The following is a 25,202-nucleotide window of genomic DNA, read 5'->3' on the forward strand; positions in this document are numbered from 1 at the left end:
CTCCTGGGGGGCTGGGAGCAGTGGGCAGACGAGACGGAGGCTGCAGGGAGGACAGGGGGTGTTTGATGGCTCCCCAGGCAGCCAGGGGGACTCCCAGAGCTGCCCAAACCTCCCAAGAATTAACTCTGCTGGGAGAGGACAAGAAGGGACCTGCTGGAGAAGGGGTAAGGATGGTCCCAGTGCCTAGGCAGTCCTTGCACCCTGTCCTGGCCAGGTGATGATGGCAGCAGGAGGGTGCTGGGGACACCCCAGGTAGGTGAAACCCGAGGTCAGCCTGTCTGGGCTCTGGACTCTGACAAGCTCATCCAGATGTCCTTAGTCTCCCACACTCCTTCTCTTGGATATTAACTTCCCCAAAGGCAGCACAAGGGCTCTGCGGAGAGCTGCCAGCTCTGCCCTTGGCCAGGAGGCAAAGCCATAACCCTCTGCTCCAGGGCTCCCATCTGTGGGAACTGCTGGAGTCCAGCCTTGGAGGAGGCAGGAGCAGCTTCATCTGCCCTGGCCCTCAGTGGCATCCCCAGCTTTAGGATGAAGGGGAGCGAGGTAGGAGAACATCCCCCTGCAGCTGTGCTCGGCTCATCTCTGACCCACCACGGCGTAGCTGGGAGAGCAGCTGAGGAGTGGGGCAGCTCCAGGAGTGGAGGCAGAGCTCCAGGAGTGGAGGCAGAGCTCCAGGAGTGGGGCAGAGCTCCAGGAGTGGGGCAGTTCCAGGAGTGGGGCAGCTCCAGGAGTGGGGTAGAGCTCCAGGAGTGGGGCAGAACTCCAGGAGTGGGGCAGAGCTCCAGGAGTGGGGGCAGAGCTCCAGGAGTGGGGCAGAGCTCCAGGAGTGGGGCAGTTCCAGGAGTGGGGCAGCTCCAGGAGTGGGGTAGAGCTCCAGGAGTGGGGCAGAGCTCCAGGAGTGGGGCAGTTCCAGGAGTGGGGCAGAGCTCCAGGAGTGGGGCAGAGCTCCAGGAGTGGGGCAGCTCCAGGAGTGGAGGCAGAGCTCCAGGAGTGGGGCAGTTCCAGGAGTGGGGCAGTTCCAGGAGTGGGGGCAGAGCTCCAGGAGTGGGGGCAGAGCTCCAGGAGTGGGGCAGTTCCAGGAGTGGGGCAGAGCTCCAGGAGTGGGGACAGAGCTCCAGGAGTGGGGCAGCTCCAGGAGTGGGGGCAGAGCTCCAGGAGTGGGGCAGCTCCAGGAGTGGGACAGAGCTCCAGGAGTGGGGCAGCTCCAGGAGTGGGACAGAGCTCCAGGAGTGGGGCAGCTCCAGGAGTGGGGCAGCTGGGCCAGGGGCTCCGCAAGGCAGAGCTTTTCCAGTTTAAGCCCTTCCCAAACACTGCCGTCCCGGGTCTCGCCAGTCGCCGCTCGCTGTGCCGGTGCCCTGTCCTCTCCGGGCCTCCACACCCTGTTAACTCTTCCTTCCTCTTCCTCCACAGGAACCCCTTTGCCAACGTCCAGCTGAAGCCAACGGTGACAAACGACCGCTCGGCTCCTCTCATCAGCTGATCCAGGAGCGCTGGCGCCCGCGTGGCACTCGCCACCTCCTCCTCCTCCTCATCCTCCTCGCTGCTGCATGTCCAGCTTCCCAGGACTCCATTTTTAGGCGGAATTTATTAATCCTGCTGCTTTGAAAGCCAAAGGCTCAAGCTAGTGCCCTAGTTCTCTCTTCTCTAGACTCCCTCGGTGGCAGGGGGTCACAGCTCTGCCATGTCACCTGTCCTCTGCCTGTGCTAAGGAGCGTGGTGGCACTTCCCCGAGTCAGAGTGGCACGTCCCAGAGCTGGGGTGGCTCCCAGGCCCAGCAGCAGCTTGCTGTGCGTGGGGAAATGGGCTCAGCTGGAGAACAGCTCTGCATGGGCTCACAGTGCTCCAGGGGGGCAGCAAGGCAGAGAGGACAGTCCCCCTGCTCTCCCTGCCCAGACAGGAGGGACCCCCAGGCCAGGCAGGACACCCGGACACCCCGGGCAAGCCATGGTGGGTGGCACAGGCAGCTCCCAGGTCCCACCAGACCCCGGCTGCCCACCCCGTGCTCCAGGCTGGGCCATGGCAGTGGGTGCCAGCACTGCAGCCCCTGCTGGGACGGGGTCAGCTCCGGTCCCACAGCTCCTGCTGCGCCAGGGCTCGGGATACTGTAGAGAATTACGGTACTGCTGTAAAATATAAGCTAGGAAAAAACCACTGGTGGAAGCGAGGGCAGCGTGTGAGTGAGCCTTGGGGTGCCCCTGCTCCCTGCAGACAGGAGCTCCCATCCGGACCTCTTGCTTGGCTGTTTGCTCTTCCTCTATTCCTAGGGCTGCATGAGAGAGAGAGATAGATAGAGATAAATATATATAAATATATATATATATACACACTTGCTAAGCTTACTGCTGGGGGTGCCCACGAGTAAGGTGGCTCCCGCAGCCCTTCCCGCAGCTCCTGAGTGACCAGGGTCACATCCTTGCTCCAAAACCAGGGAGAAGAGGGTTTCCAGGCAGGAACTGTGTCTCCCATGGATGAGGGCTTGAAACGAGAGTTTTTGCTTTTCCCGTTGCGTTTCTCCTTTTGCACTTTCTGATCGCTGGTGCAGCATGTCCTGGACCCCACAGCCTGGGCAGCGGCTGCTTGGCTGGGGACTGGGCAGGGCACAGAGTGTCCCCAGCCCAGGGGGCTCGGTCCCTGTCGGACACTGTGGCTCATCTCTCCTGTGTCCCCTCCGCTGGGTTTCCAGCTCCACTGCAGGAAAACAGCTTCTTCTGTGACACCCAGGCTCCAGCTCTGCATGTGGGTTCCCAGCTCCGTGATGTGCCTCTTCCTCTCCTGTGCCTCCTCTTCCTCTCCCAGGGCTGGAGCAGATGTGTGGGGCCAGACGGGGCAGGGGTGAGGGAAAGGGCTCTGCAGGGGGGTGGGGCAGTGGGTGGGAGAGGGCTGGTGGTCACAGCCCAGAGTGGGGACAAGCCTGGGGTCCCCTCAGCCACTGCGGTGTCCTCTTCCATCCCCGTGCCAGGAGCTGTCCCCCGGGCCCCCCAAGCTGCCACCCTGGCTCCAGCCAGCCCCCGGGGGCTTCGCTGCACCTCCTGGCTCGGTGGCACCTGTAAGACGTAACCTGAAATAATTTTTCATGAGAAAACGTAATTTATGAGCAATTCAACCTCCCCCAGCCCTCCCTCCTGCAGCGTTTTCCCTGGCCAGAGGCTCCTGCCTGGCCCTGGAGCGTGGCAGGGGCCCTCCTGAGCTGGCTCCATCCTGGGTCCTGGGCAATGATCGGGGCAGCAAACAGCTTAAGATATTTTAAAAACTTTATTATTGGCCCGATGAGATTTGACACACATGCTGGGAGATGTATGGAAATCAGCACTGATAAAAAATACAGCAATTATGACCCGTATTGAGAAAATAGACCATGTAAGAAGAGCCTTTCTATTAAAAAAGTTACCCAAGCCACAGCTCTGTCCTCATCTGCCCTCCGGGGCCGGGACCTGCGGCGCCATAGACCAAACCCAGGGTGTGCGCTGGGGGCTGGGCCAGCACCCCTGGGTGCCAGGGGCTGAGCAATCCCCCACTGTGGTGTTGGGGGGTGCAGGGAAGAGGGGATCAGGGGGTAGGAGGGTGGGTGCTGCAGGAAGGGAATCCCGGGAGCAAGCCCTGGGTGCTGTACCCCTGGTCAAGGCAGGGGGTGGGCCCCTGTTACAAAGGATAGAGCAAAAAGCTTGGAGAATTGGGGTGGGGGGGGGTTACAGGCCAGGTGGGGGCTTAAATAAAACACTTAAATAAGCACTAATTGCTTAGTAGGGGGGAGGAACCAGCAGTGGGGGTATGGGGTGGCATGGCCACCCTGGGGCTGATGTTGAGGTCCACCAGGGTCCTGGCTGTGACCTGGAGAACAGCCCCTGGCCCCCACAACAGCTTCCTGAGCACCAAGGGCACTCCAGTTGGGATACAGCTCCAGGCTGGGCTGGCCACGGGAGGGGTGGGAGAAGGGTGGGTGACTATGGGGACACCTCTGCTGGCACTGGGACCCATGGCAGTGCCAGGCTGGGATGGGGACGGGCTCATCCCACAAGTTCTGGTGCCAGAGCTGAGTCCAGCCCAGGGTGGGACCATCCTGTGGCATGGAGCAGAGCCCCTGGCACCAGCCCCATCCCACATGGGTGCTGTCTGTGCAGTGTCCCTGCACGGGCACACCCATGTGCCCTCATTCCCCCAGGATGGGGCAGGGGGGCTCAGGGGGGACATTTCTCACCTCGGGGTTTGGTCTATAGACCCCAAAAGGAACCAGCCCTGAATTCAAGGTTTCGCTCAGCTCCGCTTACTTCTATTTCCTTCCGGAAGCTGGAATTGCACAATTATCCTAAGCCTCGAATGAATTTTAAAAAAACAAAAACAAAAAACCAAAGGAACAAACAAACAAACAAACAAAACCAAAACAGAACAAAGAACCACGAGCGCGCCCCCCCCTCCCCCCCCTCCCCAATAAGTCTCTTTGGCAGCAATAACTTAAAATCGCATCAATGTGGGTTCAGTCAACAGCAAGTTTTGGATTTGGGGTGGGTTTGGGGCTGGGGATTTTTAATAATTTTGTTTAAATACAAAAATAGTCAGGTTGGTGGGTCCCAGTGGGGGATACTCCCTCCACAACCAACCCTCCACGTGTTGCTCCCCGCTACAATGGGCAAGGGTCCCAGCAGTCCTCAGGGTCCCCAGCTGGGGCTGATCCCTGCAAACCAAGGGAGGGGAGCTCCAAAGCCATGGGGACCACTCTGGGTAGCCAGTGGCACCTCTGGCACAAGGAGTGACATCCAGAGTGGCAGCAGCCAGTGGCCCCTCGGTCAGGAATGTCATGGAGTGCCTCTGGGGCAGCCATGGGGCAGCTGTGGGGCCACTGTGGGACAGCCAAGCTGCCACAAGGTGCAAGACTGAGCACAGGGCACAGGGCGGGGACAGCCTGGGGAGAAGGGGTGTGGGGACAAACCGCCTCGGGAAGCACATGTGGGCAAGAAGCCAATGGGGAACTTCACTGGGGAGGACACTCTGCAAATGTTAGCAAGGTCAGGGCACTACCCTTGAAACGCTATAATTTATATATATATATGTATATATATATATATATAAGTGTCTATTTTACACGCACGCTCACAGCCACCCGCACACGCGCACGGTGTCACCGTCACCCACCGCCTGGCCCCGCGGGGGCCACGCCGGCCCCGCTCCCACTCGAAGCAGCAAACGAGTTCCTTGCGATAAAATCTGCCTAAAAAACTGCCGAGCGGGGGCTGGGAGCCCACGGGCGGCCCCCGCGCCGGCCCCGCCGGCCTGCGCCGCCCCGGTGCCAGGGCAATGCCGGCTGTGTCCCGGCGGGATCACTCCCGGTCACCGTCTTCGCTGCTGCCTGCAACGAGCAGAGAGAGCCGTGAGAGGGTCCCAGACCCCCGCGGGACACCCGGCCCTTCGCAGGGACAGCGAGTCCCACGGCTCACGGTGTGGATGGCACTGGGAGGGACAGTCCCCACAGAGCAGCATCCCGAGAGGGACTCACCTCCTATGGAGTCCATGTCCGAGTCGGAGACGTGGGTGATGGAGAACCGGGACACCGGGGCAGGTGACACCGTGAACCGGGAGAACTGGATGGGCAGCACCTGTTTCTGCGCCGGCACCAGGGCAGGCACGGCCGCGGGGGGCTCCGCCGGCGTCCCCGGCAGCGAGGCCGCCAGGGACGGCTTCGCTGGCATCAGTGGGAAGTCGTCGTCCCACTCGAAGCCACCACCTGGCACACAAAGGGAGAGGGCTGAGCCCACTGTGAGGGTTCCACCATAACCTCTAACCCCATCACCCTATAACTGCCTCCCCATCATCCCATAACCGCCACCCTCCCACCACCCCACAATCACCAGTGCCAGGAGCTCCTGGTCTCTTACTCTCTTCTGAGGCGTTGCCATCCGAAGAGTCATCGGAGGCTCCAAGCCGGTCCGTGGGGCTGGGGGGACTGCCACTGGCAGGGGGCTGCCCCGAAGGCGAGGGAGGCTGCCCCGAAGGCAGGGTGGGCTCTGGGAAGCTCTGCTCAGCCAGCTCCCGTGTGGGGCTTTCCTGGGGATGGGGAAACAGCAGGAAGGAACCTCTCTGGGGGTCGGCTGGAGATTGCTCCCACCACCAAAATGGCATTTAGCTGTGCCCAGTACCTGTCTCTGTCCCCCAGGGCACCCACCTGGTCGAAGAGGTAGATGGTCACATCGTCGTAGAAGGAGACGGCCTTTTTCTTGCGCTCCAGGTCCTCGCAGAAGGACTCGGACAGCAGGCTGGGCATCTTGAGGAGGCTGCGCAGGTTCCGGCCGCTCTGGCTCTCAGCCACCACGATGGGCACAGCCGCCGGCTCCTCCTCGCTCTCCTCGCTCTGCTCCTGGATGTTGTAGCAGCGCAGCTCCTCATCTGACTCGTCGCTGTCTTCCGTGTCCTCCTCCTCCTCCTCTGGCTCCTCACGGCGTTCGGGGGCAGCCGGGGCCGAGGAGAGCCCCGGTGGCGATTCGCCCCCGGGGAGCAGCGTGCTGGGCCCGCCCGGCGCATCGCCTGCCCCGGGCCCCTCCAGGAGCAGCCCCTGCTCCCCAAGCCCCAGCACGGGGGTCACAGTCTGCTTGTCCCCCGCTGTGGCCCCCCCAAGTCCAGGGACACCGTCGGGCACGCAGGTCCCTCCAACAGCTGATGGCTCCCCAGGGCTCACCGGCACTGGGGTCAAGAGGAAAGTCTTGGGGGTCACAGAGCCCGGGGGACACGTGTCTGTGTCAGGGCGCGGGGGGCTGCCCGGCACCAGCCCCGTGCCAGCGGGGCTCTGCTCGGTGCCAGGCGCCTGCTCCGGTGCGCTCCCGGCCTCCATCCCCACCCAGTCCCCCTCCAAAGCCACCTCCGCCGGCGTGGGCACCGCCACCGCGACGCCGGGTGCTGCCGGCGGGCTGCCAGGTGCCCCCGGCGGGTGCAGCGGGTCCTCTCCTCGCCCTGTGTCCTGCAAAGGGGAGCGGGGACCCTCCTCTGCCTCCGGGGTGCGGGACCCATCGCTGTCCCCCTCGTCCTTGTGGCCGCGCTCGGCCTCGGCGTCGCAGTCGGAGAAATAGGCCGAGTCGCGGTAGGGGCTCTTCTCGGCCAGGCCGGGCGGCTCGGGCCCCGCGGCGCTGGGCAGCCGCGTTTCGGGGGCCGCCGCCTCGCCCTCGGCCCCCGGCAGCCCCGGGGGCGGCTTCCCCAGCTGGCCGAAGGCCTCGGGCTCCCGGGGCTCGTGGGGCTCCTTCAGCACGAACTCGGGGGACTCGTTGTTCTCCGTGTCGTAGCCGCTGTCGAGGGCCCGGGCCTGGCCGGCAGGCGCGAAGGCGCCGGGGCTGAGCACCTCGCAGGAGCTGGCCGTGGAGGGGATGTCCAGCGACTCCAGCGAGTCCGGCGTCCCCACCTGCTTCTGCAGGGACCTGAGCGCCGGGGCCGCCTCCGCCCGCTCCGTGTATTCCCCGGAGAAGTCGGTGAAGACGCCGGAGGTCAGCTCGGCCGTGTCCTCGTCGCTGCCCTCGTCCGCGCTGGGGAAGCTGCTGCTGGAGAAGGTCTTGTCCGGCGTCCGGTCGGCGTCGCTGGCGGCACAGGCGCCGCTCTCGGCCACGGCCCCCGCGGGCGCCTCGGCGGGCTCCGCCGCGGGCTGGGCGCCGTCCGCGCCGGGCTCGCCGGGGGGGCCGGGGCTCGGGGCGGCCGTGCCAGCCATGGCGGGGGCGGCCTCCCCCGGCCCCGCGGCGGCGGGCGGCGGCGGGCTGCGGGCAGGGCTTGCCCCAGCCGAGCTCTCCTCGGGGTGGGCATCGCGCGGGGCCCCCGGCGCAGGTGGCGGGGCCGCGGCGGGGCCCCAGGGCGCGGCGGGGCTCTCCGCCAGCGTGCCGGGCTGCGCGGGGCCGCAGGGTGATGAGTCACGGCCGTGCCAGGCCTGCCGCCGCGGGGAGGGCGAGCGGCACGGGGAGGAGGAGCCGCCGGCCGTGGCGGGGGGCTGATCCTGCCGCGGGCGGAGGAAGTCGTGTCCCGGCGGGGACCCCCCGAGCTGGGGCTGGCCGCGGGGTACCGTGCCCAGCGGCTTGGCCATGAGCCCGCGGAAGGTGATCATGCGGCGGTAGCACCAGCTGTCGCCGGCCGGGGGCTCGCGGGGGCTGCCGCCGCCGATGTTGTTGTTGGAGGAGCTGTTGGAGGCCCACGGGTGGCGCTGAGGCGGGGGGCTGGCACCGGCCGGGTGGGGGGAGCTGGGGGGGCTGTCCTCGCCCAGCTCCAGCGCCACGCAGTCCGGCGGGGTCCCGCTCGGGCCCGCTGGCCCCCCGTACCCCGGCGGGCTGTAGGCGCAGTTCCCCGACGGCGAGACGCCCAGCGGGTCGGCAAAGACGCCGGGCTGGAAGGCGGCGGGGCCGGGCCAGTCCTGGCCGCCCGGCTGGGGGGGCTCCTCCTCCTCCAGCAGGTACCCCTCGGCCCCGGGGCCGGGGGACGGCTCGTAGCCCCGCGGCTCCTGCCCGGGGCAGGGGTAGGGGTAGTACTCGGCGCACTCCCAGGAGCCCTCGGCCGCGGGCGCGTGGCCCAGCAGCGGCTCCATGCTCAGGGACACGGTGGGGCTGCCCGAGTCCGAGTCGTAGGTGCCGCCGCTGCGGCCGCCCTGGGCTCTCCAGCAGGCCGGGGGCCGCAGGGCCCCCTGCTCGCCCGCCGGGCTGTAGGCGCACATGGCGTAGTCCAGCTCGGCGCTGCCCTCGCCGGGGCCCTCGATGCGGATGTAGTACTCGCTGCCCAGCGAGGGGCTGTGGGCGCCCAGGATGGGCACCACGCCGGGCGCCGGCACCCCGGGGCAGCCAGATGCCTTGCACTCGTAGCAGGATGGGGACACCCCCAGGCTGAGCCCCGCCGTCGTGGCCGGGTAATAGAGGTCGTGGTAGCGGGCGGCGCTGCTGGGGCTCAGGGACCCCAGGGGGGCCTGGAAGTGTTCGGTCTTGGTGTGCTCCCACTTGTACTCAAAGTTGAGGCCGTGGCTGGTCTCCATGACGGTGAGGATGTCGTCCCCGTCTGAGGGGAACCCGTCGGCCGAGAACTGCTCCAGCAGCGGGAAGGATGAGAGCTCGGGGCCGTGGTGGCTGCCGCTGGCGCTGCCGTTGGGCTTCATGGAATTCCAGCGCTTCTCGAAGTCCTCCTCGGCCTCCGTGGCCCCCTTGGCGCACAGGTAGGACAGCAGCAGGTGCACCTCCTCGGCCGTGGGGCGCTGCTCGGGCTGCAGCCAGCAGAACTGCATCACCTCGTACCTGCCGTGGGGAGCGGCCAGCGTCAGCCCGGCCCCCGCCCGTGCCACGGGGCAGGGGAGGGGGAGGCTCGGGCTCCTCACCAGCGCTCCGCCAGCGACAGCTTCAGCTGGGGCTTGGGCAGCTTCAGCTGCTGCTCCTTGATGGCGTAGGCCAGCACTTGGCGGTCAGAGTAGTGGTTGTAGGGCTGGCTGCCCAGCTCAAACAGCTCCCAGATGGTGACGCCCAGCGACCTGCGGGCATGGTGCCATGCTGGGGGTGCAGGGAGACCCCCACCCTGCCCCCGACCGTCGGCCCCAAAACCACCCCGATGCATTGCGTGGGGCTGCACCCCCCTGTGCCCCCCAGAGCCGCTCACCAGACGTTGCTGGCCTTGGTCTGGTCCACCACGAGCAGGTTGCCGTGCACCTCATCGATGAGCTCGGGCGCGATCCAGCGCAGCGGCACCCACAGCTGGTCGGCCGTCACGAAGTAGTCGTCCTGCCAAGTGTGCAGGGTCAGTACGAGAAGAGAACGTCAATCCATGGCGTCAGGGACCGGCCACGCCGCAGCACCGCCACCCCCTCCCTCCACCGCTGCCCCCCATGCCCCTTGTTCCCCCATATCTGCCCCTGGCCTGTCCTACGCTGCTCCTGGCACCTACTGTCCCTTGCTGCCTCCCCTCCTTCCCCTCTCTGCCCCTCTGCTCCCCCACCCGAGCCCCTCTGACCCCCAGTTCAGCAATCCCAGCTCTGCAGGAGTTGTGGGCAAGCTGGAGCACAACAGAGACAAATGGACGGGTGGGCAACCCCAGGCTGCCTGCAGGGTCCTGTGCCTGGCAGAGGGGCACATCTGGACCAGCCCAGGCAGTGTCACCCCACTGGGTGGGTGGGTGCCGGAGTGCACCAGGTGGCCCTAAGGGTCCCTCACAGGGTGGTCCGAACCCCCTGCACCCTAGCAAACGCAGGGGTGCCCCGACACTGCTGGTGAGGAGGGATGTGTGCGTGAGGGTGGGGGTAGGGTCAGCCGGGTCCGTGCCAGGGCGGGTGTACGTGGGGGTACCACGGGATCGCAGCGCGCAGCCCCAGCCCCCTCCTCCCTCCAACCAGCCTTACTTTGTACTTGCAGTGCGAGAGCCCGTAGTCCCCGATCTTCACGGTGAGGTCGGCGGTGAGGAGGCAGTTCCGCAGGGCCAGGTCGCTGCCAAGCAAACCCGGAGCTGTCACCGGCACCGAGAGCTCGGGGGGCACCCACCGGGGACCCGGCTGGGGCAGCTGTGCGGCGGCGAGGCCGCTCCCCGCCCGGCTCCGGGCGTGCCCAAAACGCGGCTCTCTGCACAGCAGGAATGCCCCAGCTGCGCCCTGTCCGTCCGTCCATCCGTCACACGCCGAGCCAAGCAGAAGGCGGCTGTTCCCGGGCAACGTGAGCCCTGGCATGGGGCCGGGCTCCCGGGTGGCTGCTCGGGCATTGGGCGGGTCATACAGCCGGGGCACAGGCGAGACCGCTGCTGCAGCAGGGGCCACCGAGGCTGAGCTGCCCTAATGGCCCCATGCCCCCCTCCCACAGCTCGAGCACCCTCGTGGGGACCCACCTGCAGAGCCAGGCTCGGGTGGGGACACTCCGGTGGCCCCCGATGGCAGCGCGCCCCCTCCTCAACAAAATCACTGATGCTGGAGTCTCTGTCTGCAACTCACTCAGCACCAGGATATTGTTGGGCAGGAGGAGCAGTGGTGGGGCAGGAGCACTGGTACCTTGGGAAGCCCCCATCCAGACCCCGCATCGCTCCCCAGCTGCCCCCAGAACGCAGGACAGCCTACCTGTGGATGTAGTTGTTCCTGTGCAGGTGCAGGACGCCGCAGGCCACCTCGCACGCCATCCTCTGCAGGGTCAGCAGGTCCGGGGTCATGGCCTCGGCCCCCCGGCAGCTCCGCAGGTACCCCTTCAGGTCACCCTGCGGGCAGTGCCACTGTCACCCTCCGTGCCCAGCACCCACGGGGGCACCGCGGGGAGCGGGGCACAGGGACTCACCAGCGGGCAGAACTCCATCACCAGCAGGTACGGGGTGACCTCGGCGCACTGGGCCAGGCACTGCAGCAGGTTGGTGTGCTGGAGGGCTCTGCGTGGGCACAGCAACAGCGGCGTTTGTGCACCACGGCCCTGCCCGTGCTGGGACTGGCACGGGAGGGGCAGTGGCAGACCCCTGGGGACCCTTCCTGCTGGGGGGATGGCAGCAGTCCCCCAGAAGCCATCGTCCTGCCAGCACCGGGGCTGCCACAGGGGCTGCCAGGAGCGGGTACCAGCATGTCCCAGCGCCCGGGATGTGTCACAAAGGGACATTTGTTCAGCTGTGCTGGGGCAGGAGCAGCCCCGTGCCCCCCCTGCCTGGTCCAGCTCTGCCCATGACCTCACTGCTGCCCCATGGCCAGTGGCCCTTCACAGCCCCGGTCCTGCCACGATGAAGGGATGGAACTGTGCTGCCCCAGAGCAAGGGGCAGCCACGGCTCTGCCCGGCAGCTGAAGGTGGCACCGAGTGAATCTGCCCCCATGCCACAGCATCCCCGCTCCCAGCTCTGTGGAGTGACCCCAGAGGTACCTGTAGGGCTGTGCTTCTTCCAGGAACTGCATCTGGTCCTGCACACTGGCACTTGCCTTCAGCTCCTTCACCACCACCTGGGTGCTGCTGATGCCCGAGTTCACCTCCCCCAGGAACACCTGGGGCGAGGGACAGGCTCATCCCTCCATCCACACCCCAAACCCCCCTGGCACAGCCGGGGCCCCGCATCCCACCGGGCTGGGGGGTCCAGGGGCTCCTGGCCCTGGACTCACCTTGCCGAACCAGCCGTGCCCGATCTCCTTCAGGTACAGCAGGCTCTGCCGCCCCAGGTCTGCCGACTTGAGGAGCTGCACTGTAACAGAGCCCATCCAGCTGCCCGCATGTCCCCCTGTCCCCCTGCCCACACATCCCTCTGCCCATCTGCCTGTGTTCCCCACCAGTCCCAGCCAAGCCCTGCTCTCCTCACCGTGCCACCTGGTGCCAGGGCTTCTGCCACCCCAGGATGCTCCGGAGCATCCATCCCCAGGAGTCCTGCATGCCAGGCATCCTCATCTCCAGGCATCCTCCCACGATCAGGGGACGTGGGGTATCGGTGTCCCCAAGCGGGATGGCAGCAGAGCTGGCTCCCTGCCCCTTCTCCTCCGCAGGGTGTGCAGAGCTGAGCCCGGCACAGCGCTGGCATTTAGCCCCTTCCCGGCCCCCCCGGCACAGTCCAGCCCCTCGGGAGCCCGTGCCAAGGGCAGGCAGCAATGGGACCATTGTTGGTCCTTTCTCCCCCCTCCACTGTGGCCATTCTTTGGGCAGGGAGTGACACGGGGCAGGAGGGGGCACAGCCAGGCGCCCCCCACATTCCTCTCCCACTCAGGGGCTTGTTTACATGGGACCAGGACTCGTGGATGTCACTGTTCAGGGTGGCTGTGTCCTGTCCCACCCTGGTGCTGCTTCCCTGGGCTGGCACACGCAAGTGCCAGGAGACCCTCACACCAGGGGACCCTGCAGCGTTTCCCAGGGACCTTGGCTGCCTGTCCCTTGCCAGGGCTCTGCTGGAACTGTCCCTCCACCGCAGGGGAGACCCAGCACCCCCACATCACCCCGTGCCCAAGTGATGAGACCCCCAGCCTCAGCACACAGGGGTCCTGCCCCACCCTGGCTTACCTGAGCGTCCCGGCTGCTTGGCCATGGGCAGGGACACCTTGGTGAGGGGCAGGACGTAGACCTCAGGGCCATGCTGGGGGGCAGGCGAGCCCTGGGCTGACAGCTCTGTCACGTAGTCGTCCCCCTCGGCGTTCTCAAACTCCTGGTTCAGGGTGCAGCACCGAGCACACACAGCTGACCCCATGGGCTGTAGTGCCCCACACACCCCTCTGCCCCAACAGGCTCACGGGGGTCCAGAAATCTCCCCCTGCCCGCACACGGGGAAGGCACGCCCTCCCCACCAGCCATCCCCTTACCTGTCTGTGCCACCCCGGCAGCCCCCGGCTCCCAAAAGCCGCCCGGGCGAGCAGGTAGGCAACGGTGAGCATCTCGCCGTGCCAGGCTGTGCCTCATGGCGCTGCCGACACCCCCAGCGCCGCACCGTGAGCCATGCGCCGCCGCGGGCCCTGCGCGGACACCGGCCCGCCCGCTCGCCCATAAATACGAGCGCGGGGGACCAGGGGGCCACTGTCCCCCCCGGCACGGCGAGGTGCTCCGGCGGTGTGGGACGGTGCACAACACCCGGCGTGTCCCCCCAGCCTGACCCCCTCCCGCCGCGGGCGCCACAAGCCTCCACAAAAATCTCAGCAATTAGGGAAAAAGCGTTTTCTCGGCACATTCTGTGCCTGTGAGGTCAGGGTGCCTCCCACCCTCGGGGGCGTGCGGGTGGGACCGGGCCCTTAACCGTGGCGTGGCCTGGCCCCGCAGAGCACGGATGGGTCAGGATACGACCCCAAGGATCCTGAATCCCGCAGATCCACGCTCTGTGGAGCTGGGATCCAGCATCCAGCCCCCAGTGTGCTGAGTCCCGCAGCCCCAGCAGGCAGTGGGGGGCTGAACCCCTCCCTCCAAGCACTGCTGTCCTGAGCCAGGACACATCCAGCCCTGGCGCTGGGGCGGAGAACTCTGCACCAGGAACCTCCAGACACCTCGGTCCCTAGCTGGGTCCCTGGCAAGAACCCCCCACCATGGCCTGGGAACACCCCCAGCCCCTCTGCTCACCTTGAAGCCAATGTCCCCCTTCTTGCAGCACAGACAGGCCAACATGAGGAAGATGAAGGTGAAGAGCCCCGAGAAGGAAACGGCCACGACGGCCAGCGAGGAGGACCAGGAGAGTTCACTAAGGGGGGTGCCGTCTGTGGGGACACGAGGAGGTCAGGGCTGGGGACACCAGGGAGGGGTCACAGGGCATGGGGAAGGAACATGGCTGCACTGGCTGGGCACCGCATCCTCTGGGCACCAGCACACCCCAAATCCCGGCACCTGCCACCCCACTCCAGCTGTGCAGTATCCCGTGGGGTGGCAGGGCACACGGTGGCCACGGTGGCAGCGGAGGTGGCCGCATCGCAGCTGCCCATCCCCAGCAGGCCCCGCTGCCAGCTGCAGCTGCCACATTACTATTCTGCCCGGAGCCTGCCCAAACAACCGGCGCTGTTGTGGTGGGAGCAGCCGGAAGGTCGTGGCACTGCCAGCGGAGCCGGTCACTGGAGACCCCCACAGCCCCGCAGTGCCCGGCTGGGACCGGTGCCCCGTGCTCAACCATGAGCCTGGCACAGACCCCCGCCGGTGCCATGGTTCCTCCCTGGGTCACCAAACCGGTGCCAGGGATGCTCGTGGCACACACGTGGCTCCCGCACGTGGCCCACAGAGCATCCTTGTCCCTGTGCCCTGGCCACACTGCCCTGCTCTGGAGCTCCAGCACAGGCTCCTCTGTGTCCTTGAGACTGGCACCTGAAGGGCACAAGAGATGGGGAAGGTTCTGCTGCTCTGTGGGTACCAGCAGCACCCGCTGCCCCCGGGCGCTGCCCGGCACCACGCGGGGTGGGCACAGGGCGCCCTGGCTCACGGCACGGCGGTGAGCAGCCCCGCGGGCCTTGGCACAGCCCAGCCGTGCCAGGGAGCACGGAGGGAGCTCCAGAGCCATCTTCTGAGGCTCGGGATGCAAAGCCGAACCTGGGAGGAGCGGGGTGCGGCGTGCCCCCCCTTCCAGCTGGTTTCCATGGTGAACACACTTTGTACCGCCAACGTCACCATTTTCCCTGGATAGTGGGACAGCAAAAGAGAAAATGACTCACTGAAAAGAGCCTTTGAATGGCAACGGGGAGCAGAGCACGGGGACAGGAGCCGTCCGAGGGGACCGTCAGCTGAGCTGCCCCTCAGCTCGGGAACTGGAGGTTCCCAAAGAAGACAACAGGCCAGTGAGATCCAGCTGGTCCTGCCTCAGTTTCCCCACCTGCACAACCAGAGACCTGGGAGCCATGACCAGCCCTGACTGGGCAGGGGCACCACCGCTGCCATGACCCACTGGCACCTTCTCTCCCTGTACCCAGAGCAACAGTGATGGGAAGTGTGGCATCATCTCAGATGCCAAATAACCCCAAAACCAGGTCAGATGCACCAGCAGCAGCAGCTGCTGGAGTGCAGGGAGCACCAGGACATGGGAGGCACCAGAACACAAGGGACACTGGGGCACAGGGCTGGCTGAGTGCAGCCTGAAGTACCTGAAGGCACTTCTGAAGTACTCCAGGACCCTCAAGAGAAACCAGGGCCCCCAGCACATCCTGCCCTGCACTCCCAGGCTCTGCCTCCCACTCTGCCAGCAGGAGTGAGGTTCCCCTAGCACCGAAGCCTTGCCCTCCCCTGGCCTTCCTCTCCACAGCATCATGCTGAGAACGGGCGCTCCGTGCATCCCCCAGAACCGCGGGGTCGCTCGGATCTCCTCCACCCAGCGGCCCCGGAGCCAGGGACCGCCCATCCTCACCCGGCCGGCCCCGCGGCGGGGGCTGCTGGGGGCTGTGGCCGTGGGGCTGGTGGCCGCAGGCAGGTCACAGCTCCAGGGACACCTGCCCCTGCCTCGCACCCAGCCCTGGCAAACGGGAGCAGACGGGACACGGGGGAAGAGGGGATTTGCCGGATGGTTCAGCGGGGTGTAATGGGGTGCAGTGGGATGTATTTGGGTGCAGTGGGGTGCAGCAGGGTGCAATGGGGTGCAGTGGGATGTATTTGGGTGCAGAGGGATGTATTTGGGTGCTGTGGGGTGCAGCAGGGTGCAGTGGGGTGCAGTGGGATGTATTTGGGTGCAGTGGGATGTATTTGGGTGCAGTGGGGTGCAGCAGGGTGCAGTGGGATGTATTTGGGTGCAGTGAGGTTCAGCGGGGTGTAATGGGGTGCAGTGGGATGTATTTGGGTGCAGAGGGATGTATTTGGGTGCAGTGGGGTGCAGTGGGGTGCAGCAGGGTGCAGTGGGATGTATTTGGGTGCAGTGGGGTGCAGTGGGATGTATTTGGGTGCAATGGGATGTATTTGGGTGCAGTGGGGTGCAGCAGGGTGCAATGGGGTGCAGTGGGATGTATTTGGGTGCAGTGGGGTGCAGTGGGGTGCACCAGTCGCCCTCCCACTCCGCGGAAGCCGCCGGGTAGGCGCAGCCCCGCCGCGCTGTCCCCGCCTGTTGCGTCGCCCACCCCGCGCAGGTCGCGGCCCCAGCCCGGCCACTGGCCGGCGTGTCCCGGTGTGTCCCGGTGCGGTGCCGGTGCCGGTCCCGGTGCGGTGCCGGTGCCCGTGCCGCTCCGCCCGGAGCGTGGCCGTCCCTCCCGCCGCCGGTGCTGACTCACGTCCCCGGGGCCGCTGGGCCGGCCGTGGCCCCGCTGCCTCCGCCGCCGGCGGGGCGATGCCGCGGCCGCCCGGCGATCCCGGCGGAGCCCGCCCGGCCGGCGGCGGCTGACGTGTGCGGAAGGGCCGAGCCGGGGCTCCCGCAGAGCCGGCGGCAGCTCGGGGCTCCCGGCCCGGGGCACGGCACGCCCCGAGCCCCGCTCCCACCGGGCCCCGAGCTGCAGGACCTACCGCAAGACAGCCTGTGCCTCAGTTTCCCCACTGGTGATTCCCAGCTGCCCTGGGAGGGCTCGCAGGGTCATCCGGGAGGGGATGGATGCTCTGGCGCCTTGGGAGCATGGTCCATACATCCCCCCTTCCCTCTCGCCGCCCACCGCGGGTTCCAGCCTGGAAACATGCCAGATCCTGCTGGGAAAGGTTGGATTTGGGCAGGGAAAAAGGCAAGATACGGGTAGGAAGCAATGCAAGACTGGGGCAGGAAATGGGGCAGGATTGGGGCAGGATTTGGGCACGATTTGGACGGGGAGCAGGGCAGGACTGGGGCGGGATTGGGACGGGATTTGGGCAGGATCCAGCGCTCATATCCCTCAGCCCCTCTGGCCACGGGCTGCTCGCTCCCAGCCCCATCCACTCTCCCTGGCATCACGTTAATCCCTGTGCCCACGGGCAGCTTCCAGGGAAGCAGTTTCACAGCCCGCAGGACACGCTCTGCTCACCCCCACACAAACCCCCGCTGCCGTCTGGGGTGCGAGCACGGGCCGGGCCTGGGGACTGTGCAGCTCCGGGGGAAACTGAGGCACCAGCAGGAACCGGATGGCCGCCCCGAGCTGGGCCACGGGAGCAGCCAAGGAGCGGGGTCGGGGCTGGCAGCAGCCACGGTGCCAGCCAGGAGCCTGGCACGGAGCTGGCACCCACAGCATCCTCCCCTCAGGATCCTGGCATCCCTGGCAGTGGTAGGCAGAGCCTGCTGCGGGACCCAGGCATCCCCTCAGCAAAAGCAGGAGCAGGGAGCAGCACCCTTGATCCCCATTGCTGGAGCCCTTTTCCCACCAGGAAGAGCCAGAGCCACTGGAGCAGCTCGCTGGTGATTAACAGATCAGTGAATTGTGAATTCCAGGCACGCCTGGCTAATCCCTTCTCCTTCTGTATCTTTTAACGTGGCGTATTTCACCAAAAGGATTGATTCTGCCCTTTAATTCTGGTTTTGCCATCTCGGGCTGAAACGGCAGCAAAAAAAATAAATAGGTGGAAAATAACAGAAAATCATCCATCATTTTCTGAAGCAATGAAATAAAAACAAGGACTGTGCTAGGGACAGGCCGGGCTCTGGCGTTGCTGCGCACACACCACGCGTGTCAGCCTGATTAGGGACAAAAAATCAAGTTCCTCCATCAAAGCCCGCCCTGATGCAGAGCCAAGAGCCAACAATTCCCTCTGTTTCCACAGAAAATAATAGTAATGTTATTATGATAATATAATTATTATAATGTAATCCTAATAATACTCTATATTATAATAATATATAGTAATAATATATTATTATTATTATTATTATATATAGGATATTAGAATTGTGTATGGAATTATATATGGAATGATACATGGAATTACATACACTGTATTTTTTTATATAATTACATAGTCTATCCAGATTATAAAATTATCAGGATTCTAACAATATATTGCAATAATTTTTAAAAAAATACTATAAAGGGCATTCAAAGCAAGCTCAGATTGATCATTTAAACTGAACTCTCGTGCGAGGTGTTCCAAGTGAGCGCTGAGTGGGGGCTGTGAAGCCAATCCCACAGTGCCCAGGCAAACCCGCTGTCCTGAGGGGCAGGGAGGGCTCCGGGGGGCATCCAGCAGGGATCCCTCCTGGAGCCCGGGAGCGCCGTGCCAGGGCCGTGCCCAGTGCCAGGGCAGCGCCGGGCAGTGCCGGGGCCGTGCCCAGTGCCGGGGCAGTGCCCAGTGCCGGGCAGTGCCGGGGCCGTGCCCAGTGCCGGGGCAGTGCCCAGTGCCGGGCAGTGCCGGGGCTGTGCCCAGTGCCGGGGCTGTGCCCAGTGCCAGGGCAGTGCCGGGGCCGTGCCCAGTGCCGGGGCAGCGCCGGGCAGTGCCGGGGCCGTGCTGGGGCAGTGCCGGGGCCGTGCCCAGTGCCGGGGCAGCGCCGGGGCCGTGCCGGGCAGTGCCAGGGCAGCACCACACCGGCAGCTGTGCCACACCGGGGGCAGTGCCGGGCACATGGCACATGGCACTATGGCACCATGGCACATGGCACTATGGCACCATGGCACATGGCACCATGGCACTATGGCACCATGGCACATGGCACCATGGCACCATGGCACTATGGCACCGGCCTCGCCGAGGCTCCGGCAGAGCCCAGCGGCGTTTACATAACAGCGGGAGTGGCAGCGCGGCCTATTTATATCCAAAATGCTCCGCGCCGTTACGAAACGACAGCTCTGGCTCCAGAGCACGGCGAGGCCATGGGGCGAGCAGCTGGGGGTGCCCCGTGGCACAGGGCTCGGGGTCTGGCTCTGCCCCAGCCCTCGAGCGGGGCTCGGCAGCGAGGATGCTCAGGACATGGAGCTGCGGCGTGCCTGGCACCTCCCTGCCCCATGCCCACCCTCGGGTCAGCCCTTGGTGCCCAAGTCACCTGCAGGCACGGGAACACAGAGACCAGGGCGACTGGAAGATCCCTCCTTTGCCACAGGGATGGCTGAGGGTGGGCACAGGGCACGGGTGAGCAGCACACAGCCACGGAGGTATTTTGGAAAGGTGAAGAGCCGTGGTGGCTGACATGGTGGCCTGGCAGAGGACACCCTGGCACAGCTGGGACGGGAGCCTGGCAGCTGGTGGATGCCCTGCCCAGCCAGGGCAGAGCTGTTCCACTTACTGCGTTTGCCCACACTGGAATTTTCCTTCGCTCCAGTAATTAAAACAAACGGCATTAACCCCGCTGCTGGCACCAGGCTGCAGGGAGGACATGGGCACGGCTGGCAGAGGGGCAGGAGAGCGAATCGGGATCCCCCCAACAGTCTGGGCTGTGGGACAGCAGCTCTGCAGGAAATCCTGGGAAATTCCCATTCCTCCAGTGCTCAGCCCTCCCAAACCCACGATCCCCACATACTCACCGTCCCTTGGCCAGTCCTGGGCTCCACCACGAGCCCAGTGCCAGCTCTGGAGCATGCCAGGATGCTCCGTGTCCCCTCAGTGTCCCCGGTCATCAGGGCTGGGCCGGCTCTCAGAGCTTGGCCGATGGCAACGACGGCAGTGGCGGCGCTGAGACGGCTGCACCGTGCTCCGATGGCACTTCCCGGGCTGTCAGGGGGATTAATGCCCCCAGGAGATTGATTTTCATGCCAGTGGGCCTGCTGAGTCAGCACAAGCAGCTCCTCCCTGGGAGCTGTCCCTGTCACCCTCCGGCCCTGCTGGGCCCCGTGGGGACCCTCTGGCTCAGCCCACCCCGGGAGCAAATTCCCACTGGGGGTGTGAGGGGTCTCCTGCTGGGGCAGGAGAGTCTGGAGCCAAGCCCAGCCCTGGAGTGGCAGCAGTGCATGGCCAGGACCATAATCTCTGCATCCCACCACCCCTGCATGCCACCATGCCACCACCCCTGCATGCCACCATGCCACCATGCCAGGCATGGGCCCCAGCACCTCTTCACTTGCCGGATCAGTGCAGCAGCACAGGGTGGGAACAGGCTCAGCCATGGCACCAGAGCAGCCCAACTGCCCCTCTGACCCAAATCCTGGGATTTTCCAGCCCAGCAGTGGGATGGTGAGGAGGTGACGTCACACCAAGGCAAAACCCGGGATGCTGCCTGGCTACAGACACTCAGCACAAAACACAGACCCCTGCTGGGTGTGGACCCCCTGGCTGAACCCCCCCGGCACCACGCTGGCAGTGCCATCGCTGCCTGACGTCACCAGGGTGCCAAGGCTCGGCTCGAGGCGCACGGCAAGGGGGGCACGGGAGCCCTGCTCCGGCTGGGAGGACGCGGTGCCAGGGAGGGCAGAGCCACGGGCTGCCCTGGCACAGGGTGTCCCAGCAGGGTCGGGAGTGCTGGGCAGGGAGCCCGTGAGCCACAGCCCCGCTGCCCCCGGCAGCGCGGGGCCCTTTCAACCCCGCCATATTAATTTCTGCTAATTGGCTTTGACAGGAATCGGTGTCAACATTCCAGAACACACCCGCCCGTGTGCGTGGGGCAGGAGGGAGGGAGAGGAGGAGGGGGAAGCAAAGTGGCACCCTCAGGGAAGAGGATCCTGGCTCTGTCCCCTCACTGAGCCAGGTGGGGCCTGGCTGCCCTGTTGTGCTGTGCCAATGTCATTCCCTGTGCCAGGACAGGGGGTTTGCCACATGCCACCCCACACTGCCTGCCCCCGGCATCCCTGTGGGCACTGGGAGTCACCTCCTGCCAGTGTGCCCAGCTCCTGGTGCCCTCCAGCCTAGAATCCCATCCTCCAGTGGGAAACACGTGGCAAGACAGGACACCAGGCATGGTGCTGCCACCACTGTCACCTCCCAGCTGAGGAGCTCCCGCTGCCCTGCCCCAAATCCCCTCGGTGTGTTCAGTCCCAACAGCACCTTCCCCTGTGTATGGCCTGGTAAGTGCCAGAGTGTGCCTGGCCCTGGTTTGGGTTGCCAGGGTCCTTCTGCCTGCTATGGCCCCTTTGCCACCACGGTGCCCCGAGTCCTTTCCATCCTTGTGCCAGGAGCAGGCGGAGGCACTGGACACAGAGCACCAACACTCGCCACGCTGTTGTCACTGAGTGTCACTGGGGCACTGGATGGCAGCAGGTACCAGGTGGACCCAAAAACACAGGGCTGGGGGGATGCCCTGCCCTGCCCTTGGCTTCCCAGAGTGGGGAGTGGGCACCCATTTCCCCCTGGAAGCCCAGGAGATGTGGGGTGCATGTTGGGGCACACAGCGCTGGGTCATGCCCCGTTAGTGGCTCCAGTGCTCTGTGCTGGAGCATCTCCAGGCCTGGCCTGGGAATGGGTGAAGAGAGAAGGGAACCACGAGGCTGCGGGGCTGGGACCCTCCCCCAGAGCCCCCAGAGCCCCCAGAGCCCCCAGCACCTGCAAGGGAATGAATCCCTGGCACCTGCAAGGGAATGAGTCCCTGGCACAGCCTGACACAGACGTTGGGACAAGCCCAAACCAGCAGGTGAGGCGGGAACACGGGCAGCTGCACTGGCACATCCCTGTGCCACCTCCACCCCAGGTGACACTGCTGTCACTGTTCCATGCCACCAGGCCACCTATGGCCCAACTTCCAACCGTGCATTTCCAGGGGATGCAGGACCAGGAGGAGAGGCTCCCCTCAGCAGCACCAGAGCCCCTGGGCCTCTCCTGTCCTGTCCCAGCTGAGGTGCCAACATGCCCTGCAAACTGCTTTCCCCAGCTCCTCACTGGCACAAGCCACCCCAGGGAGCCAGGTTGGCACAGGCAGCCACGCTGCCACACAGGCAGGAGCTGCTGCCACATGGACCAAATCCACAAAGCCGTGAAATCCAGAATGTGGTTTGTTCCCCCCTTTAATTCCTCTCCCGGTGCTGGTGGGTGGCAGCTGCACGGCAGCGCCGAGCCCTGGGCCTGGCAGCACAGCACAAGCAGGGATGGAAAGAGAAATGAAGGGTTTTGAAACCAAACCTGCCTTGAGAAGCCTCAGGCCGGCAGCATTCGCGTGGAGCGGGGCCACACCAAAAGCCAAAGCAAAATCTCCTCAAGGGCTGAGCCGGGCAAACGGCTCCGTCCCGGCACTGCCGCATTTTGGGTGTAAATAATGAGATTTCAGAAGCAAATAACGAGCGGCTGGGGACAAAGTCCCCGTTCGGCGAGTCCTGGTGCGGCTCATTTCCAAATCCCCCCACGGATTCCGACCGTGCGCAGCCGGGGGAGCGGGAGCGGCGGAGGAAGGAGGGACCGGGAAGGTGGCGGAGAAGGATGCGGGAGCCCGGCACCGACAGCCGGAGCCTCCGGCACCACCGCGCCCGGCACGGGCAGCGTTCCGCCGCCTTCGCGGTGCCGGAGGAGGCGCCGGGAGCCGCGGCACCGCCGCTCGGCTGCCGGAGCCGACACGCGTTATCCCGGGCTGGTAAACAAAGGGCCGGAGCCGAGCGCCCGCCGGGCCCGCCGGACGCTCCCACGAGGGGTCCCGGTGCCCGCGCGGTGCCCGCCCCGCACCGGGAGGGACACGAGGGGCGGCGGTGAGGGGCGGCTGCGGCGGCCGCAGCCCCAAACGCGCACCGCAGTCGCCAGCCCCGCGCTGCTCCGCGGCTGCAGCATCTTCCTGCAGCTGCGCCGCGGCCGGAACACGGCGCTTACATAACGGCTGCGCCCCAAAACGCCGCCGCCGTGCCCCGGCACCGAGCCCCGCCGGCTCCCCCAGCCCGAGCGGGGACCCTCAGCCCTCGGCTCCGCGGCCGGCCCGTGTCTCAGGCGGCGGGGGCTCAGCCCCGGCTCCGTCTTCCTCCCTCTCACCATCACCATCCTCCCTGTTGTTATTATTCCGTTCCAATCCCGGAGATGCCTTCAGAGGCAGCGCAGCCCCGGGATTCCTCCGCGCTCCATCCCGCCGAACAAAATGCCGCCCGGCTGCGGCAGCGAGCACACCGCACCGCCACACCGGGGTGTCCCCCCGCCACACCGGGGTGTCCCCCCGTCACACCGGGGTGTCCCAGCACCACACCGGGCTGTCCCACGGCCACACCGGGATGTTCCAGCACCACACCGGGGTGTCCCGCCGCCACACCGGGGTGTCCCAGCACCACGCAGGGTGTCACACCGCCACAGCGGGTCGGGTCCCGCTGTCAGAGCCGGCAGCCCGTACAGTGACATTCCCGGTGACGAGGGTGAGGGGATGCTCCGCTCGCGGTGCAGCGCGATGCGGGGATGCTCGTTCCCGGTGCACCGGGAGGGCAGCGCGGCAGCCGGTGCGGGGCTGAGCGGGGCGCACGGCGGAGCAGCGGGGGAGGCTCGGAGCGCGGGAGGGGGTGCGGGTCTGTCAGCCCCGGGGCTGCGGCACTTACCGGGGTCGAAGTGGGAGCTGAAGGCGAGGCTGGGGCTGAGGAAGGCGGCCGCCATGGCAGCGGCGGCGGCGGGGAAGCGGCCCATGGCGCGGCGGCGGCGGGAGCCCCACGGCCGCCGGCTGCCGCTGGCCCCGCGCTGGGCACGGCGGCGGCGGCGGCGGCGGCGGCGGCTCCTCCTCCATGGCGGCCCCGCGGCCCCGCGCCCCGTGCCCCGGGGAGGGGCCGCGCCGCCGCCGAGCAGCGGGACCGGGCGGGCGGGGGCGGCAGGTGGCGGAGCCGCAGCCCCGGGACCGCACCGGGATCCGCGTGCTCCCCCCCGGGATGCGCCGCCGCCGCCCCCGCGCGGTCCCGCCGGGATGGATGGGGGCCGTGGGGGACCCCCGGACGAGGACGGGACCCCCGAGGGGCAGCTGCCACCCTGGGGCGGGACCGGGACCCCCGGAGCAGGGCCGGGGCCACGCAGGGGCTGCCACCCCCCAGAGCGGGGACGGGATCCCCCGGGAGCGGGGCTGGCATCCCCCAGGTACGGAACCGCCCCGGCGCTGGCCCATCCCGGGCACCGCCGGCTTCCCGCGACCAGGGATGGGAAATAGGGACGGGATGGGCAGCTCTGCCCCCAGCCAGCCCCTCTGCCCCCTGCCAGCCCCCTTCACACATACACCCCAGCTCTGCCCCTGTGGCCCAGCACAGCCTCACCCTCTCACCCTGCAGCCCCCCAGTCCCGTCCCGAGGGGGAGCGGAGCCCCCCAGCAGCCCCAGCCGGGGTTCCCCTTGGGCTGGGGGCTGCCCCATGTGGGGCCATGGCTCGGCCTCGTCTGCTCGACGCTACAGCCCCGGCACATGGGAGAGTGTCCTCCAAACACGGGATGCTCCAAAACCTAACAGTCCCAATTCCTTGGCAGGGAACGTCCCACAGCTTCACCCACACCCCCTGGCACCTCCCGGGCAGACCCTGGCAAAGCTCTGGGTGCCACTGGTCACCGAGCCCACCTGGGAACCATGTTGGACCTTCCTTCAGGGTCATGGCGGGACAGTCCTGTCCCATCCCATTCCTGGGAACCCCCTTGTCCCGGCCCTTGCTGGGCTCAGCTCTGAGCACGGGGCTCACACATCCCCACCGCCAGTTTGAATATTTAAAGCCAAATTTTGCGTACACGATTAATTTTTTACAAGCCTTCAAGCCTGCACAGAACAGCACCACGCTGCACATGTCACGTTGCCACAAATAGATACAGGCCTGGAAAAATTACCGGCTGCTGGGAGAATAAACACGTTGGAGCCAGTTTCTCCCTTCTCCCTTGCCTCTGCATTTCTCTGCTCTGGAGCAGCTCTGTCCCACAGGACCCCCCAATCCTTCTGCCAGGGGTAACAGGTGACTGCTGATGCCCCATCATTAATTTTGGAGACTGCTGGCTGGGGTGCAGCTCATGGGCACCCCATTGCTCCCATTGTTTCCCCCAACACTGGGTCCCTGGTCCTTTCTGGATGTGCAAATTGCCTTGACCCCACATGTGGGACACCCTGAGCTCCTCCGTGAGCCTTCCTGGGCCTCAGAGCAGCTGAACAAAGGTGGCACTGACCTGGTACAGTCACATTCAC

General features: G+C 66.0%; 2 protein-coding genes across 14 annotated transcripts in view; one reads left to right on the forward strand and one right to left on the reverse strand.

The window, feature by feature from the left end:
* BAIAP2 (BAR/IMD domain containing adaptor protein 2) overlaps window positions 1-3,396 on the forward strand; it is a 38,899-nt gene extending 35,503 nt beyond the window's left edge. For all 4 annotated transcript variants that reach the window (XM_021534101.3, XM_085556604.1, XM_021534103.3 and 1 more), the window contains one exon: window positions 1,411-3,396. In XM_021534101.3, the coding sequence (XP_021389776.1) occupies window positions 1,411-1,480 (70 nt within the window). In that variant the 3' untranslated portion in view covers window positions 1,481-3,396. The remainder of the gene's footprint in view (window positions 1-1,410) is intronic.
* On the reverse strand, window positions 3,238-23,766 carry AATK (apoptosis associated tyrosine kinase). Of its 10 annotated transcripts, none has more exons than XM_085556594.1 (14): window positions 23,604-23,766; window positions 13,960-14,093; window positions 12,919-13,060; window positions 12,036-12,115; window positions 11,803-11,921; window positions 11,238-11,325; window positions 11,027-11,160; window positions 10,325-10,409; window positions 9,589-9,728; window positions 9,314-9,463; window positions 6,155-9,233; window positions 5,841-6,036; window positions 5,489-5,716; window positions 3,238-5,341 (listed from the first exon to the last, which is right to left on the reverse strand). In XM_085556594.1, exons 1-14 carry the CDS (start codon window positions 23,686-23,688, stop codon window positions 5,313-5,315), a joined length of 4,689 nt encoding a protein of 1,562 aa, XP_085412720.1. In that variant the 5' UTR covers window positions 23,689-23,766; the 3' UTR covers window positions 3,238-5,312. The 10 variants fall into 10 exon arrangements, with proteins under 10 accessions (XP_085412720.1, XP_021389868.3, XP_085412721.1 ...); XM_021534193.3 differs by having other exon boundaries at window positions 5,868-6,036; window positions 9,589-9,710; window positions 23,604-23,765; XM_085556595.1 differs by having other exon boundaries at window positions 9,589-9,710; window positions 23,604-23,765.
* Between the last annotated feature and the right edge of the window lie 1,436 nt (window positions 23,767-25,202).

Source organism: Lonchura striata, chromosome 18 (genome assembly GCF_050655825.1).
Source record: "Lonchura striata isolate lonStrDom1 chromosome 18, ASM5065582v1, whole genome shotgun sequence".
Lineage (NCBI taxonomy): Eukaryota > Metazoa > Chordata > Aves > Passeriformes > Estrildidae > Lonchura > Lonchura striata.

Bases quoted from the DNA above. Each gene is read 5' to 3' on its own strand.
- AATK (XM_085556594.1), bottom strand. From the start codon at position 23,688: ATGGGCCGCTTCCCCGCCGCCGCCGCTGCCATGGCGGCCGCCTTCCTC. The intron at 14,094-23,603 runs GTAAGTGCCGCA...GTGTCCCCACAG, and splicing joins CAGCTCCCACTTCGACCCCG to ACGGCACCCCCCTTAGTGAA. The intron at 9,464-9,588 runs GTGAGCGGCTCT...CCATGCCCGCAG, and splicing joins ACCAAGGCCAGCAACGTCTG to GTCGCTGGGCGTCACCATCT.